The sequence below is a fragment of the Halictus rubicundus genome, chromosome 11 (assembly GCF_050948215.1).
Source record: "Halictus rubicundus isolate RS-2024b chromosome 11, iyHalRubi1_principal, whole genome shotgun sequence".
Classification (NCBI taxonomy): Eukaryota; Metazoa; Arthropoda; class Insecta; order Hymenoptera; family Halictidae; genus Halictus; species Halictus rubicundus.
The window spans coordinates 7772648-7787016 of NC_135159.1; the positions used below are offsets into that span (position 1 = coordinate 7772648).

At 36.3% G+C, this 14369-nt stretch overlaps 3 protein-coding genes across 5 annotated transcripts; 2 read left to right on the forward strand and 1 right to left on the reverse strand.

The window, feature by feature from the left end:
• The first annotated feature begins 974 nt into the window (after positions 1 to 974).
• Septin4 (septin 4) lies at positions 975 to 7729 on the forward strand. 3 transcript variants are annotated; one of them, XM_076795692.1, is made up of 9 exons: positions 975 to 1135; positions 1269 to 1445; positions 1513 to 1605; positions 2493 to 2658; positions 3582 to 3732; positions 3959 to 4124; positions 4725 to 4893; positions 5902 to 5983; positions 6251 to 7729. In XM_076795692.1, the coding sequence occupies exons 1-9, from the start codon at positions 1126 to 1128 to the stop codon at positions 6410 to 6412; spliced, it is 1176 nt and encodes a 391-aa protein (XP_076651807.1). In that variant the 5' UTR covers positions 975 to 1125; the 3' UTR covers positions 6413 to 7729. The 3 variants fall into 3 exon arrangements, with proteins under 3 accessions (XP_076651807.1, XP_076651808.1, XP_076651809.1); XM_076795693.1 differs by having other exon boundaries at positions 4725 to 4881; XM_076795694.1 differs by having other exon boundaries at positions 1005 to 1135; positions 1273 to 1445.
• Positions 7730 to 9463: 1734 nt separating this feature from the next.
• Positions 9464 to 10860, forward strand: LOC143358523 (pro-resilin). The gene is made up of 2 exons (XM_076795696.1): positions 9464 to 9589; positions 10369 to 10860. The coding sequence occupies exons 1-2, from the start codon at positions 9470 to 9472 to the stop codon at positions 10624 to 10626; spliced, it is 378 nt and encodes a 125-aa protein (XP_076651811.1). The 5' UTR covers positions 9464 to 9469; the 3' UTR covers positions 10627 to 10860.
• Positions 10861 to 10982: 122 nt separating this feature from the next.
• Positions 10983 to 14117, reverse strand: Fbp (fructose-1,6-bisphosphatase). The gene is made up of 4 exons (XM_076795695.1): positions 13879 to 14117; positions 12077 to 12541; positions 11741 to 11930; positions 10983 to 11325 (listed from the first exon to the last, which is right to left on the reverse strand). The coding sequence occupies exons 1-4, from the start codon at positions 14052 to 14054 to the stop codon at positions 11134 to 11136; spliced, it is 1023 nt and encodes a 340-aa protein (XP_076651810.1). The 5' UTR covers positions 14055 to 14117; the 3' UTR covers positions 10983 to 11133.
• Between the last annotated feature and the right edge of the window lie 252 nt (positions 14118 to 14369).

Here is a 14369-nt window from a genome sequence, read left to right on the forward strand (position 1 = left end):
CGCGTTAAGAAAGAAAATCAATTTCTATTTCGCTGCAGTTTGTTGCAGGAGGAAAATTTTTATTTTGCGTAAAGATCCGTTGGCCACTTGAATCAATTATGATCGTAGCTATATCGTGTTCGGTGTCGTTTCAATTAGAAAAACGGGACGACTACAAAAATGTTTGTAAATGTTTGATTTGCGAAAAACCGCAAATAAGAAAGTTTCAATTTCGCTTTGACGGTCTGAGTTGTCTGCAACCAAGAGTACGCATCTTAAGACATCTACAGGTAATTAACGAGAGGTACAAATAAACAAAAAGACCAGCGCTGTTTAAATAATTTTCTTCTTTATACAAATTTTTGTTTACCAAATAAGCGCCATTTTCAGAAAATTGAAAGATTATTTTTTGATAAACATTACAGGATTCGTTCGACTCGAGATGAACATAAAGAAAGGATTTTCGAAGCGAAGGTCCAGTTTCAGCTGTTAAAAAACCAGTCCTGCCACCCAAGCGGCCGTAGCGCGGGAAATTTGAAATCTCGATAGACGCGACGTCCACCCCTCCGTTACATCGATGACCACTATGCAACATTCAAACCTATACTCGCCTACGATACTTATACCGTTCGATTCCATATGCGATTCGAGACAAAAGTCTAACTTAAACACCTGACACTAATATTGATTAACTGTTTGAAAATTGGAGTGCTAAATGAACGCCATCTGCACAGTCCCACTTACGAGCGAGGGTCAACGACCCGAGAACTAACAAACTTCCCCCAAGACCGATCTCACCGATATCTCACCCCCGTTGATTAATACTCTGAAAAATTAGTCGGAGAATCTCGGCGTCGAAATTCTCAGAACCCGTTTTACTAGCAGCTTGCAACTGAAAAGGTCAGAGAAAAGAGCCTCTCGCAATAGGTCGAACCGGGTCCGAGTATCGAACACCGAACCCGCTGACAATGGAGCCGCGGCTGACTATTGATCGGTCGTCGGCGTCGCGCCAGCGCAACGCAGCTCGCTGATCGCACAAATCAGTAGCAATCTACCTTCATTCACGTTCTGCTGTGCTCTGTCAAACAACATTCCCTCTCCGCTAGCTATTTCGACACTGCCAAAGTGTCGTCGCGCGTGGCTAACATGTCCGGTGGTATGTGTGCATGATTTTCATACTATTTCCCACCTTTCCGTCTCCCCCGTTAAACGGTCGCTTGCACGAAACGCAGAAATTCCCAGGGAAGATGTTGCAAGTGTCTAACAACAACGTTGATTTGCTCAAAAAGACAGGGACTACATTGGATTCGCAACCCTGCCGGAGCAGGTGCACAGAAAGTCGGTTAAAAGAGGGTTCGAGTTCACCCTGATGGTGCTGGGCGAGAGCGGCCTTGGGAAGTCCACGCTGATAAACAGCCTCTTCTTAGGGGACCTGTACAAGGACCGCCGCATCCTCGAAGCTGGAGGTCAGTGGATCGTATTTGGAAATTTCTTTGGAAGTCGCGGGATCCTTAATTTTGCAATGTTTCGCAGAGCGCATTGAGAAGACCACCACGATAGAGAAGAAGACGATGGACATAGAGGAACGTGGTGTCAGGCTGCGTCTGACTATCGTTGACACTCCAGGTACCTCTTTAGTGTCTTCGATGATGAGCACTGCTTTCTTTCGATATAAGACGATGGCTCGGGACGACATTCGACCTACGGGGGTACCTATTCGGCTTGACACGTTTATGGGTTCCATAAAGAGGTCCGGCAGACCATGGTCAACCATACACCGATATCTTGCGTTAGAGAAGGATAGGTTATGACTAGACTGCGGATTCTATGCATTTGTGACAAAAATGGGTAAGCACAATTTAAAGCAGTGGACATATTAAAAAGACGTAAGGGCATCAGCGTATTGTTGTTAGCTTAATAAAATAATTCACAGAAGAAAGAAATTTTCCTGCGTCTTGCAATCAATGCAAATATTTTTTATTTTGCATAAAGATCCGCAGTCTAGTTATGGCGTACCCTCTCGTCCTGACACTAAGCAGCGTCGAACAGAAGAAGAAGAGGGGTTTTCTTGTCGCGAGGAAAGCATCCTCGGCTTATATCGAAAGAAAACTGTCCAGTGAATTCTCGATATATGTCAACAACACGGGTGACATACCCGAGCCGTGTTATGTTTACACTCCTCGGCGTCCGAGGCCTCTCGAGCTTACCCTCACGGGGTATACCCTGCGGTAGTGGGGATAACTCCGTGACGTTTATCATCCAGGCCTTGGCGACATATACAGAGAAATCACTGTACCTTGCCTCGACTGTTCATTTTTGCTCCAAGTTCTTGAAAGTTTCTTGCTCGAGCACCTTGGGGAGTTTGGATGATGCAGATATCCAGAATGGGTGCTGAGTAAGAAAAACTTTCATGATATGAACCAAAAACTGTTAAGCAGGAATGGTTCACCGAGATGTATTCGCTATTTGGAAACGGTGATTGTAATTAGTGAACGTGAAATGAAAAATTGCAGGGTTCGGTGACGCGGTGAACTGCGAAGACACCTGGAAAGCATGCTCGGCATACATCGACGAGCAATTCCGGCAATACTTCACCGATGAGAGTGGTTTGAACAGGAAGAACATCCAGGACAACAGGGTGCACTGTTGTTTGTACTTCATTCCGCCGTATGGTCACGGGTACGGTCAACTTCTAGCTGAACCTTGCGTTAGATGCAGGAAACGTTATGCTGATCGTAAAGTCCCGCCATCTTGCGTTATTCTCGAGTAAAATTCTACAATTCATGAACGTCCACAATTGATCCGACCAGTGGTCAGCATTCTAACGCAGGGCCGATTGATCACAGTACAGTTTTCCTTCGATATAAGACGATGGCTCGGGACGGCTTTCGACGTATTGCGGATGAAGGGATCTATTCGCCTTGGCATGGTTCTCGAGTGGGTCGTGAGTTTATGGGAAAAGAATAGAACAGAACATACCCTCTCGTTCACAGCTGGGTATAATAGTATTTTAAATAATAAATAGTAAATAATCCTATTTATTTTAAAGTATGCGTACAACTTCGAAAATAAAATATTTCATTTCATGCGATAAGTTTCTAAAATAGTATTTTATCCGAAGAATATTAAAAATATTTGGATTTCATCTCGAAATATTTTATTCCGTTTATTTCAAATATTCTTGCTGAAAATAATGGTTCGTGTTCAATATAAGTATTTTATTTTATGCCAGATTATTGAAATAAAATATATTTTGTGCTTCAGATTGTTAACTGGGAATATTTTATTTTATGATTCAGATTTTTGAAATACAAATATTTTATTTCGCGGTTCAGATTGTCAAAATAAAAATATTCTACTAAAATATTTTTTTCTGTAAAATATTAAATAGTACTTGAAATATTTATTTCACCAAATATTGCCCACCTCTGCTCTCGTTCTGACACTGAGCGGTGTCGGGCAAGGATAACTTGAAGAGAAGAAAAGGGGATACCGATTTTCTTATTGCGAAGAAACCGTCGCGTCGTCGTCTTGTATCGAATGAAAACTGTACTAGCAACTGATAACCTATTTGCTTCCTTTCGGTCGTGTACGTTTTCTAGGCTCAGGCAACTGGATTTGGAGGTGCTGAGGAGGTTACACCGCAAGGTGAACGTGGTCCCAGTGATTGCCAAAGCTGACACATTGACAACGTACGAGGTGAAAAAGCTGAAGGAGCGGATCCTGGCCGACATCGAGGAGAATGAGATTCAGGTAGTGTTCTAGGCCACAAGCGTGCTGATCAATCATTCTTAATGATCCATTGATGAGTCAATATAATTCTCCAAGCACAGGAAGGTTGATTAGCGTGTTTGATCGTCTATGAGCCGATAAATAGTCCTCTGTTTTTCTTTCTTTAATGAAATTAATGATAAGATTGAAAAAGTGGGGGAGGTAGAACAAAAGCTGAAACGCGAAAGGACGATGCTTTTGCACGTAGATATATCAGTTTCCGGACTGTGATAGCGACGAGGACGAGGAGTTCAAGCAACAGGATAAAGAACTGAAGGCGTGCATTCCTTTTGCTGTTGTTGGAAGTTCCACAGTGCTGGAGGTCGCTGGGAAGAAGGTCAGAGGTCGACAATACCCATGGGGAGTGGTGGAAGGTAACTATATCTTCCAATGTCGTGCAATTCTTGACTTGAAAAATTGTTTGTCTGAAAAAGATAAATCTTTATTTTTATTGAACTCCGTAAGTGTGTCCACTATATTCAAAATAATCTGAAGTATCGGGGTGTTTTTTTTTTCTAGTACATGTAACTTTTTAAAAATTTGGTCAATTTCAATTTTGCATTCATTTTTAGCAGTTTTCTGGTGGTATTATAAAAATTAAATTGAGCTATGTAGTTTTATTAAACTTTGTATTTTATAATTTTTTTGAAAATATAGAGATTGAACTAAACTATTTATTTCTACTAAATTTTGTATTTTATAATGCTTTTGAAAATATAAAAATTGAACTAAACTATTTATTTCTACTAAATTTTGTATTTTATAATTCTTTTGAAAATCATAAAATTGAACTAAACTATTTACTTCTGCTAAATTTTGTATTTTATAATTTTTAAAAATCTATCCACCAATCGGAAAGCTCAAACATATTTTTATGCAATTTAATTAAATCAGTTCATTCAATTTAATCGACTAAAAAATGAGATATTATTTTTGTAAAAATCGAATTACGTTCTGCTTTCGGTCGGATGCAGTGGAGAACCCGAAGCACAGTGATTTCGTGAAACTCAGAACAATGCTGATATCCACGCACATGCAGGATCTGAAAGACGTAACACAGGACGTGCATTACGAGAATTTCCGGGCGCAATGCATTTCCCAAATTTCACAGCAAGCGATTCGGGAACGGAGGTATTTACGCATGTAAATAAGTATTGCATTTCAGTAGGTATACTTTTCTCTAGATGTATGCGTGCGTGTCTATCTATTTCTGTCTCCCTTTCGAACCATCTTCCCTTTCACCTGCAGCCTCTCTAATCAGACGAGTCGGGGAAGATAGACAAAGTACCGACGTGCCTCCTTTGTTAACTTCCCGCGAAATATAGTCCGCACTCTAGTAATTGATACGTACATTTGTTTACCGTTACTGGCTCGACTGGTTGGACGGACCATAAATCGTAACTTATAGAAATGGCAACACTAAATTTAAATAAAAAAGAAAAATTTTTCATTCGAACAAAAAAACGAAAAACCATTGTTTAATTAAATATTGAAAATTTCAGGAAAAAATTTTGAATTTGAATTTGCACCTCGAAAGAGAAATCTTGAATTTGAGATTTGAAGGAAAACAAAAGTTTGTTTATTGTGAACCTTGTTTTGTTTGAAAATTTTTATTTGAATTTCAGAAGAAATAACAATTTCGAGTTCAATATTTTTTAGTGTTGCAATTTTAGTACAGTTTATAATTAAACATCGAATTTTCGAAATAGTTTGGTCTAAAGTCAGTGAAAAATATAAACCGAATAATAATATATTATAACCAAATGTAAACCGCAGTCTTTTTTTTTTAACAATCGAAATGATCGTTTAATAATCAAGTCAAGAACAAAAACTGCGGGAAAATTCAAAAGTAGTGGTCATTACACAATATCAAAAGAGGCAGGAAAGTTCAAGAGTAGTGGCCACTGCACGAAGAACAGAAAATAATATTTTTGATTCTATGGTACTTTATAATAGACAATATGTGCTCGTTAATTGAGTTATTATTGCATTGGGAATATAGTTAAAAGGGCGTGTACACTTGTTGCATTTTTACTAGATAGTAAAGTATTGTCAAAGTAGTGCACTACTTATTGGTACTTGATAAATGTGAACCAAGGAGAATGAAAATTAGTTAAACCATCAGCTTGACTTCATTTATTCTATTCACAGCAAATTGAAGAGAGACTCGGGCCCCCACTTTGAAAACACTATATCTGACACAGACCGATTACTATTGCAAAAGGACCAAGAGGTGAGTACTACAGCCGAACTACAAAAAGTTTCTATACAATTGCGTACAGCAGTGATGGGCACGGTAGGGGCCCCTCAAACGCCTGCTTCCCCCACCAACCTCTCTTTCACGCAGCGCGGACCTTCGTTGAGGTACAATGGGCGCTATGGTGGGGACAGTCTTATCTCAAGTCAAATGCCCATCCCTGTCATATATATAGTATTGTACAGTTTGTAGGTTTGTATTACTATCTGGAGTATTACACAATATCTACAAAATGTTTTGCAGATTCGAAGAATGCAGGACATCTTGGCACAAATGCAAGAGAAACTAAAGGCGAACGGTCAAGTTGGACCCGGTATCGGTCTCAGAGGACGCGTGGGCAGTCTGGGGAACGATCTGGATGCCACCGATGTCGAGAAGAAACGCAACAGTATTATAGACGTTTGAATGCGCTCAAACGCCCCTATAAGTTTTATAGGTTATGTCTCGAGACCATAGAATTCGTGTGCAGCGTTTGTACAAACGGGCCCAGTTCGGGTCTTAGGTCGGGTCCTTATCGGACGAATACGCACAAGATCGACGAGCTTCGCGTTCGGTAAAGAGAAGTCGAGGGGCTTGTGCAAACCTCACAACCTGTGGGACTGTACAGTAATGCTTTGAAAATTGCGTTTTCCATAGGTCGCTTCGAACCTTACTGTTCTCTCTTTTATCATCTTACAAATTTTTGTATAATTTACGCTGAAAATTTTGGAAATTTGATAGAATTTTTATTATAAATATTGTTAATTATATATATATAAATATAGTAATTATTTATTGAATAGAATGTTGACTATCATGATTAAAATTTTATTTTGTATCAGGAGAACAGCAGGGTTAAAAATTGTTACTTTAGTAAAATATTTGTAAAACATTTAGGACAACAAACTAGACATGTTTCCAGTAATATTGATCTCATTTTTATAAAAAATAGGTCGTAACTATCAATTCACTGATGAAAGTTGTAGGAAGGTAAATACTTTGTATGTTGCATAGATCGGTATATTATAATGTGTCCCAAAATTCAATCAACTCCGTGAAACGGATGGTTCCTGAGGTCATTATTAACACTAGATTTACGGAGCACTAAAAATTAATATTTTGCGTTACATTATAAAAGTAACATGAATGTATGTATCAAAATTTGTAGAAATTTTTTTAACAATATATACCCAAAGAAATCAATTTGTTAAATAATTTCTCATAAATGCATCTTTACTGAGGATTAATAACTCCGTAACAACGCCGAGGAGGACACTTTTGCAAAGAAAAATGTCACTTCAAATTACCTCGGGAATCACCCATTTCGCGGAGTTGATTGAATTTTGGGACACCCTGTATATTACTTTCAAGATTTTTGAGGCATTACAACAGGCATGGGGCATCTAAATTTTACCTGGGAGCATACTGGATTGTCCTCAGTGACAATTCTACAAAGTAAATAGCGTCAGAGATGCAAAATCCGCCACTGATGGTTACAAAATTATTTATCTTGCTCTCTGTCTGCGTAAAACGCTGTGAGGGGCGTGGTTTAGCTACTCCCACCATATAAAGTGCTCTAAGGGGCGTGGTTTCGGCAAAGTGCTCGTGTAGAATGCTCGAAGGGGCTTGATCTAGCTCCTCCCACCATATAAAGTGCTCTAAGGGGCGTGGTTTCGGCAAAGTGCTCGTGTAGAGTGCTCGAAGGGGCTTAATCTTGCTCCTCCCACCATATAAAGTGCTCGAAGGGGCTTGATCTTGCTCCTCCCACCATATAAAGTGCTCGAAGGGGCTTGATCTTGCTCCTCCCACCATATAAAGTGCTCTAAGGGGCGTGGTTTCGGCAAAGTGCTTGTGTAGAGTACTCGAAGCGGCTTGATCTTGCTCCTCCCTCCATATAAAATGCTCTAAGGGGCGTGGTTTCAGCACTCTGCCCATGTAGAGTGCTTTGAGGGGCTTAATCTTGCTCCTGCCTCCATATACAGTGTTTTAAGAGGCGTGGTTTCGCTGCTCCTGAGGACAATACGTACCCATGCCTGTATCACAGTATTATTACTCGAACTTACGCGGCGTTTCCACTTTTATATGCATGAATATGTCCTTATCTCGAACAGTATTTGATATCGCTACCACGCACTCGCATGAACGATGAATTGTATTGTACATATAATGAATACGGACAGAGTTATGGCGACAAGAATAAAAGGGTACCGCTGAGAAAGCAAATCGTGTGACTCTTTTCTTTCTTTCACTTAGTTTTATTTTTTATGGAACTATCGAGTTTTAAGAAATAAAATTTAATTAAGAGAGACTAAATTAAAATAAAACAAAAAATAATTTTGAAAATGCCATGTCATTTTTTGTAAGTACTTATCCACTTAATAACTTTATCCAACTGTTTTCGGAAATTGTGAAATAAAAAATCTGACTTGGGCCATTTTGGTTCCCATCGGCGTTTACAAACGTTAAGAAACGCTTCATTGGTAAATCGTGATTTTAATACCATGCAAAAAGTAGCAAGCGGTTCAACGATTAAGAAACTGCAATAAGTGATTGCTGCTGTATAGCCCGGACTGACAATGCGGTTTTATTATTAACTATAATTATAGGTATGGATTCGTATTAACGTCCCCCCAAATCACAGTCATTCTGTCTCTATTTCGTCGCGCCCGCGGCTAGCAACCCGGTATAAAATCCACCGGCATCCTAACGTTATGCGATTTTCTTTCGGTGAAGTCTCGCAGGATCGTGCAGACTAATGTTTTCAAAGGTTTGTACGTCAATCCGTTTTATTTTTAAATCAGTACGTTGAAAAATTTATAATAACGCACCGATCAATATATTTTTTATACATACGGTTTTCGAAAAATGTGATTTCTAATTCCGGAAACTAAAATGTGTGAAAAAAGTGATTTCTGAAAATTGTGATGTGCATTTTGGGACGACAATGATGATAATAACTAATTGTAGAAGTAATGAAACCAGTATTTCTTTAAATTATTGGATTTTGTAAAAATCAAAGCAAAATTTTATTTAATTAACCATGTTAAAATTTACTCAAATTTATTACACTAAAGTCTACTTAAAATCGAATTCAAATTTATTTTATCAAGTTAAAATTTATTCAAATTTTTCACGTTAAAACGAAAAAAAAAGCATATTAAAAATATTACTCAAATTTTGCAAAACGTATTTTATTGGATAACTTCTGTTTTTGTGACAAATAATAAAACAATTTATTATGTTACTTTCAAATGTTAATAAATGAAGATATCCAATTTTAAATAATTTATTTATCGTTATTAAATATGTTCAGTGAGAACCATCTAAAATTCAAAGAAAGTTGTAAGTTATAATAAATTCAAAGACTAAGTGTAACTGATAAATGACTGAGGTATACAATTGTTAACATAACCTAAACCTAAATTGAAAAAGACAATCTTGGGTAACTAGTTTTGTCATTTTTATATGTAGGCACTCCTGTTAATGATGATGTTGGTAGGAATTTTGAGCGAACCTCAAGGACCTGCCTACCTTCCTCCTCAAGGTACCCGTGCACCCACGGGCGGCGGTGGTAATGTTGGTCACCCTGATGAGTGGGCTGGTGTGAGTATTTTTTGTTATTTAGTAATTTTAGTTATTTACCAATTATAGGTATTTATTCCATTTTTGTTGAAATATATTTAAAAGAATCATTCGTAATGATGATTTTTTAATTGAAGAGTAACTTTTTAATTGTATGGCAATCACTAGGAATCGCTACAAATTTCCCAAGTCATTAAAAAAGTACGCAAGCTACTTTTTTAAGTTTTGGGAATATAATAAAATGTCCAAAGCAAAATACGAATATTTTAATTTGTACATTATACAATAAAATGTTATAGAACCCTGTTGGTACTTCCTAAGTTACTATGTGGTATACCCCCTAAGCTCTATAGTTGGCAATTTTTCCAAGGGTTTAATATGTGGTGGTAGAAGTTCCTCTAGAGTATATTCAAACTTATTGCAGAGGCTTGTTGTTAGAATGTCAGAGTAATTCAAATTTTATTTATAACCTATTTATCTAATTTCTTTATGTTCAACGCTGTTTGCTGTTAAATCATTCCTGTTTTCACGGTTATAATTTTGGAATCTTAAAAAGTTAGGTTGGGACGATAAAAACAAAGTAACTAGAATCTTAAATAACTGACTTGAACGTCTCCTGGATTCCCTAGATTCCCCCGGCGCACATTAAAAAAAGTGGTAGGGGAAAACATAGAAAAATTATAGTTCATAACCACTTTTTTTTAATTGGAACTTCTGGGCAAAGTTACTATGCTTCGGAATTGAAAGTAATCTGATAAGATCTATGATAAATCTCTAATAAATCTAATCTTCGTTTATAGGATCCGGCAAACTACGATTTCTCGTACGAAGTCCAAGACGCAATGGCCGGATTAGACTTCGGTCACCAGGAGACGCGAAAAGATAATGAAGCATCAGGAACGTATCACGTGCTGCTACCTGATGGCAGAACCCAGATTGTCGATTATGTTGCCGACGACGCTGGATACCGTCCAATGGTGCGGTATGAAGGCACAGCCACGTATCCTGCTCCAGGATCTTCTCCAGGATCCTCCACCAATGAAGGATACCGATACTAATTATTCCACGATGTAAATAAATAAAAAATTTAAAGATTAACCAACACGGTGTAGCTATTTTTACGGATAATGAAAAAGAAAAAAAATCTTTCAAAGTACTGTTCCTAATCGTCAAATTAATATTCGATTTAATATTTCTTAAATTTTGTTAGTTTTTGGGGAAATTGAGAGATCTGAGCAGATCTAAGCAAGCAAGTTGTTCTTTTAAATTTAAATTATTAATTTTGAAATGTTTAACTTTAACAATATTGATATTAATACTTGACTAGTGAGATTGGAATTCTCAGACCCCATGGGTTTTTGTCCTTTATTTAACTGTTTTAGGTTGAAAAATACCTGTGAAAGTAATACGATAATTTAAAATTTTGGAAAATAGAATTTTTTAGTTTATTGATTTATGAATTTAAAAGGAGATGAATTTATAAAAACTTTACAGATTTCCCATATAAACCTATAAACATTGCACAGCACTATGTTCAACAGTTTTGACCGTTTCTGTTGGACTTTTCACGTAGTTTTGCCTTTTTTAATGCAACGTAAAAGTTCCTCTACATCTTCCTTCGAGCCTAAGAAAATAGGGGATCTTTGATGAATTTTTTCTGGTACAACGTCTAGAATATCCATCTGCCCATTTGACGCCATACCGCCGGCTTCTTTTACTATGTACGCCATTGGGATGCACTCGTATAAAAGTCGAAGCTGTAATAAATGATATGCTGAAGTCATTAGTACAGGTTTTATGTCAAGTTGGTTAGTTGTAACGAGATAAGATGATTTTAATTTTTTCTCATCTTTACACGGACGGAATTTTCAAAAAATGTTCGAACAAAAGTTACTCAGTTTTGTAGGTACGTTAAGAATATATGAAAATGATCTCAAAATCGACTGAAAAATTGCTTCTTCACCAATGAGATGCATCGCTCAAATATTTAAACTGTTGCAACTTTTGCCAGAACTTTTTCAAACATACATTATCTCATTTTGTAAGGACTATCGAAACACATGAAAATAGCCCCATCATTTATTTAAAAATGTTAAATTATCCTCCGTTTCCGAAGGAATATGATATTCTCTTCAAATATATTGAATAATTACTTAATGAGTTTTTAAATACCTTGCCAGTTGGATTGCTTTTAGTCGCCGGATACAGAAATATTCCCCCATATTTGATCGTTCTGTGAACGTCAGCCACCATGGAACCCACATACCTTGCGCTATAGGGTTTTCCACTAGTAGGATACTTTTTCAAGTGAATGTACTCTTTGATAGATGCCTCCCAGGCGCCTTCATGGCCTTCGTTTATACTACAAGTGTCATGAAAAAACGAATACATAACGAAATAACAAATTATATTTTATCAAATGAAATTTTTAACTTTTTACTATATAATCCTGTACATCTGTGTGTTTATTATCCGTTTTAAAGTTGAGCGATTAACCAATGAAATTACCTGTATATTTCTCCTTTAGGCGGCACCTTCATGTTCTTATCAGTCAAAATAAATTCCCCAATCGCTGGATCGTAAGTGAATCCGTTTACCCCTTGCCCAATCGACAGCACAATTATAGTCGCAGAACCATATAAAGCATAGCCAGCGGCGACCAAATTTGTACCAGGTTGCAGAGCATTCGCTGCCATAGGCTCCTTCGCTGGTTCTGGTTTCTTATAAATTCCGAAAATCGATCCAACTGACACCAAACAATCGATGTTCGACGATCCATCCAATGGATCAAAGCAAACTATATATTTCCCGCGTTTTTCAAACTCCACTTCAATGGCAGTCGGATTTTCTTCGCTCACGAGAAGACAACTCGTGAAAGAGGACGTCAACATGTTTATAAACAGTTCGTTGCTGAACACGTCCAATTTTTTCACCTCCTCCCCTTGCACGTTCTGTGACCCTGCTATGCCGTACCTAAACCAAACATTCTAAATTAATCCTTCCACAATTTTTAAAATGCAAACGTACATTTTTATGGGAAAATAGTACAAAACTAGTTTCTGATAAAAACGTGGCAAACTGGGAAAAATTAAGGTCCTGTACTTTGTAGACAAATTACAGTTTAACGAAGATTTCCATTTTATGTACTCTGCCTTATCTAATTTTAAACAAAATCAGTCATACTTAGCAAAATTCACAGGATTGCAGCTAATTCTTGTAAAAGATAAACTAAACTAGTGAAAAGGTCTGCATTTAATAAATAAATTGAAATAAGTAATTGCTAATTTTACATGCAGTGTATTACATATTTAATTTGGCATAAATAAATATAGACTCAACAATAATGATAACAGTAAATATCTACCCCACTGCAAGTTAGCCGGTTCATGACACCGTCTCATTAGAATATCCAATCATTATTCACGTTCAACGTTGGAACGCGATAATATTTGTTTTGCAAATGTTTCAATATACAACATGGACTTTGTATGCCCGTAAAAAAAGAAAGTAATCAATGGAAAAAGTTTTCCTAACACACATTTATTAATTGTAACAAATAGACAGTACGTCTTCATGCATTTATAACATGGGAAAATTAAAATAATAATTTTAAATAACTATTTTAATAAACTATAAACTATTTTATAAGGTTTTATAAAATTAATCATCTTAAATTTAAAAAATGGTTAATATATATAAACGTAATTTTTTTTTAAATATACGGTTCATCATTTTTAATTGCTTAACTTGTATAAGTACTTTTATATATATATATATATTCATTAACTTGTATAAATGTTTTCAATATATTTGTAAATACTTCTATTTATCTGTAATGCATTTTTTAAATAAATAACGTAAACTTTACAACTCATTAAATTATGAACATATTTTTAATACATTATGAGATAGCTTTACTTGTATAAAATATATTTTTCAAATGGAGAATTCAAAATTCCAATTTGATTAATATTTATGTAAACATTTTTAGTATTTTCCTAAATATTCTTGTTTGTTAGTAGTATATTGTTGAAATAAATAATTTGAGCTTTAATTAAGCTTTAATACGTTAAAAATATTTTATAATTGATCGTTTATAAATAATTTAAATTTATTTAAAAAGTATATTACCGATAAATAAACATTTTTAGAAATACATTAAAAATGTTCATCGAATATTTGTTGCTTGAACTACTCTTTTGATATTGTTTTAACCGATCCTGTGTCTAAGTATTCATTTCCAAAATATTGTTTTCAAAAGCATACTTTTAAATATTTATCGAAGTGCGTGGGCGTCATTGTTTACTCACATATTAGCAATACCGGCTTTTCTGACTGCAGAGCTCACTGCCTTTACAGCCGTTTGAATACTATTCAAAAGCTGGCTTAGATCACCTGTAGCAGTTGGTATTTTCTTTTGCTCCGCCAGCACAAACCTCGTTAAAGTCATGCAATTGGTATCGAGTCCTGGGTTTTTCGAAGTCATTTTCGGGAAAATGTATCTCTGGTCAGTACTCCGTGAAGTCAATAACGAAACTAATGTGAATACGTTGAATCGCTGTTATATAAGCTCAGCGGGCCCCTCGATACTCGTTATCTGCATAGTGTGAAGAAAGCGATATTAGCGAAAATATAATAATTGACAGAATTTCTTGGCAGTGTATCTAGACCACTGTTGATAGTTGTTGTCAATATTTACACCGTAACACGACGTGGATTTTTTGGACAGATTATACCTCGTAAACAAAGATAAAAATGGATATGACATAATACAGATATCACTCGATTTAAGAGTCACTGC

Excerpts from the sequence above, each read along its gene's own strand:
- Septin4 (XM_076795692.1), top strand. Across the intron at positions 1,446-1,512 it reads CCGCATCCTCGAAGCTGGAG|AGCGCATTGAGAAGACCACC; the intron begins GTCAGTGGATCG and ends AATGTTTCGCAG. Across the intron at positions 4,894-5,901 it reads GAACGGAGGTATTTACGCAT|CAAATTGAAGAGAGACTCGG; the intron begins GTAAATAAGTAT and ends TTCTATTCACAG.
- Fbp (XM_076795695.1), bottom strand. The coding sequence starts at position 14,054 with ATGACTTCGAAAAACCCAGGACTCGATACCAATTGCATGACTTTAACG. Across the intron at positions 12,542-13,878 it reads AAAGCCGGTATTGCTAATAT|GTACGGCATAGCAGGGTCAC; the intron begins GTGAGTAAACAA and ends TGTTTGGTTTAG. Across the intron at positions 11,931-12,076 it reads CCTAAAGGAGAAATATACAG|TATAAACGAAGGCCATGAAG; the intron begins GTAATTTCATTG and ends TGACACTTGTAG.
- LOC143358523 (XM_076795696.1), top strand. The coding sequence starts at position 9,470 with ATGATGATGTTGGTAGGAATTTTGAGCGAACCTCAAGGACCTGCCTAC. Across the intron at positions 9,590-10,368 it reads ACCCTGATGAGTGGGCTGGT|GATCCGGCAAACTACGATTT; the intron begins GTGAGTATTTTT and ends CTTCGTTTATAG.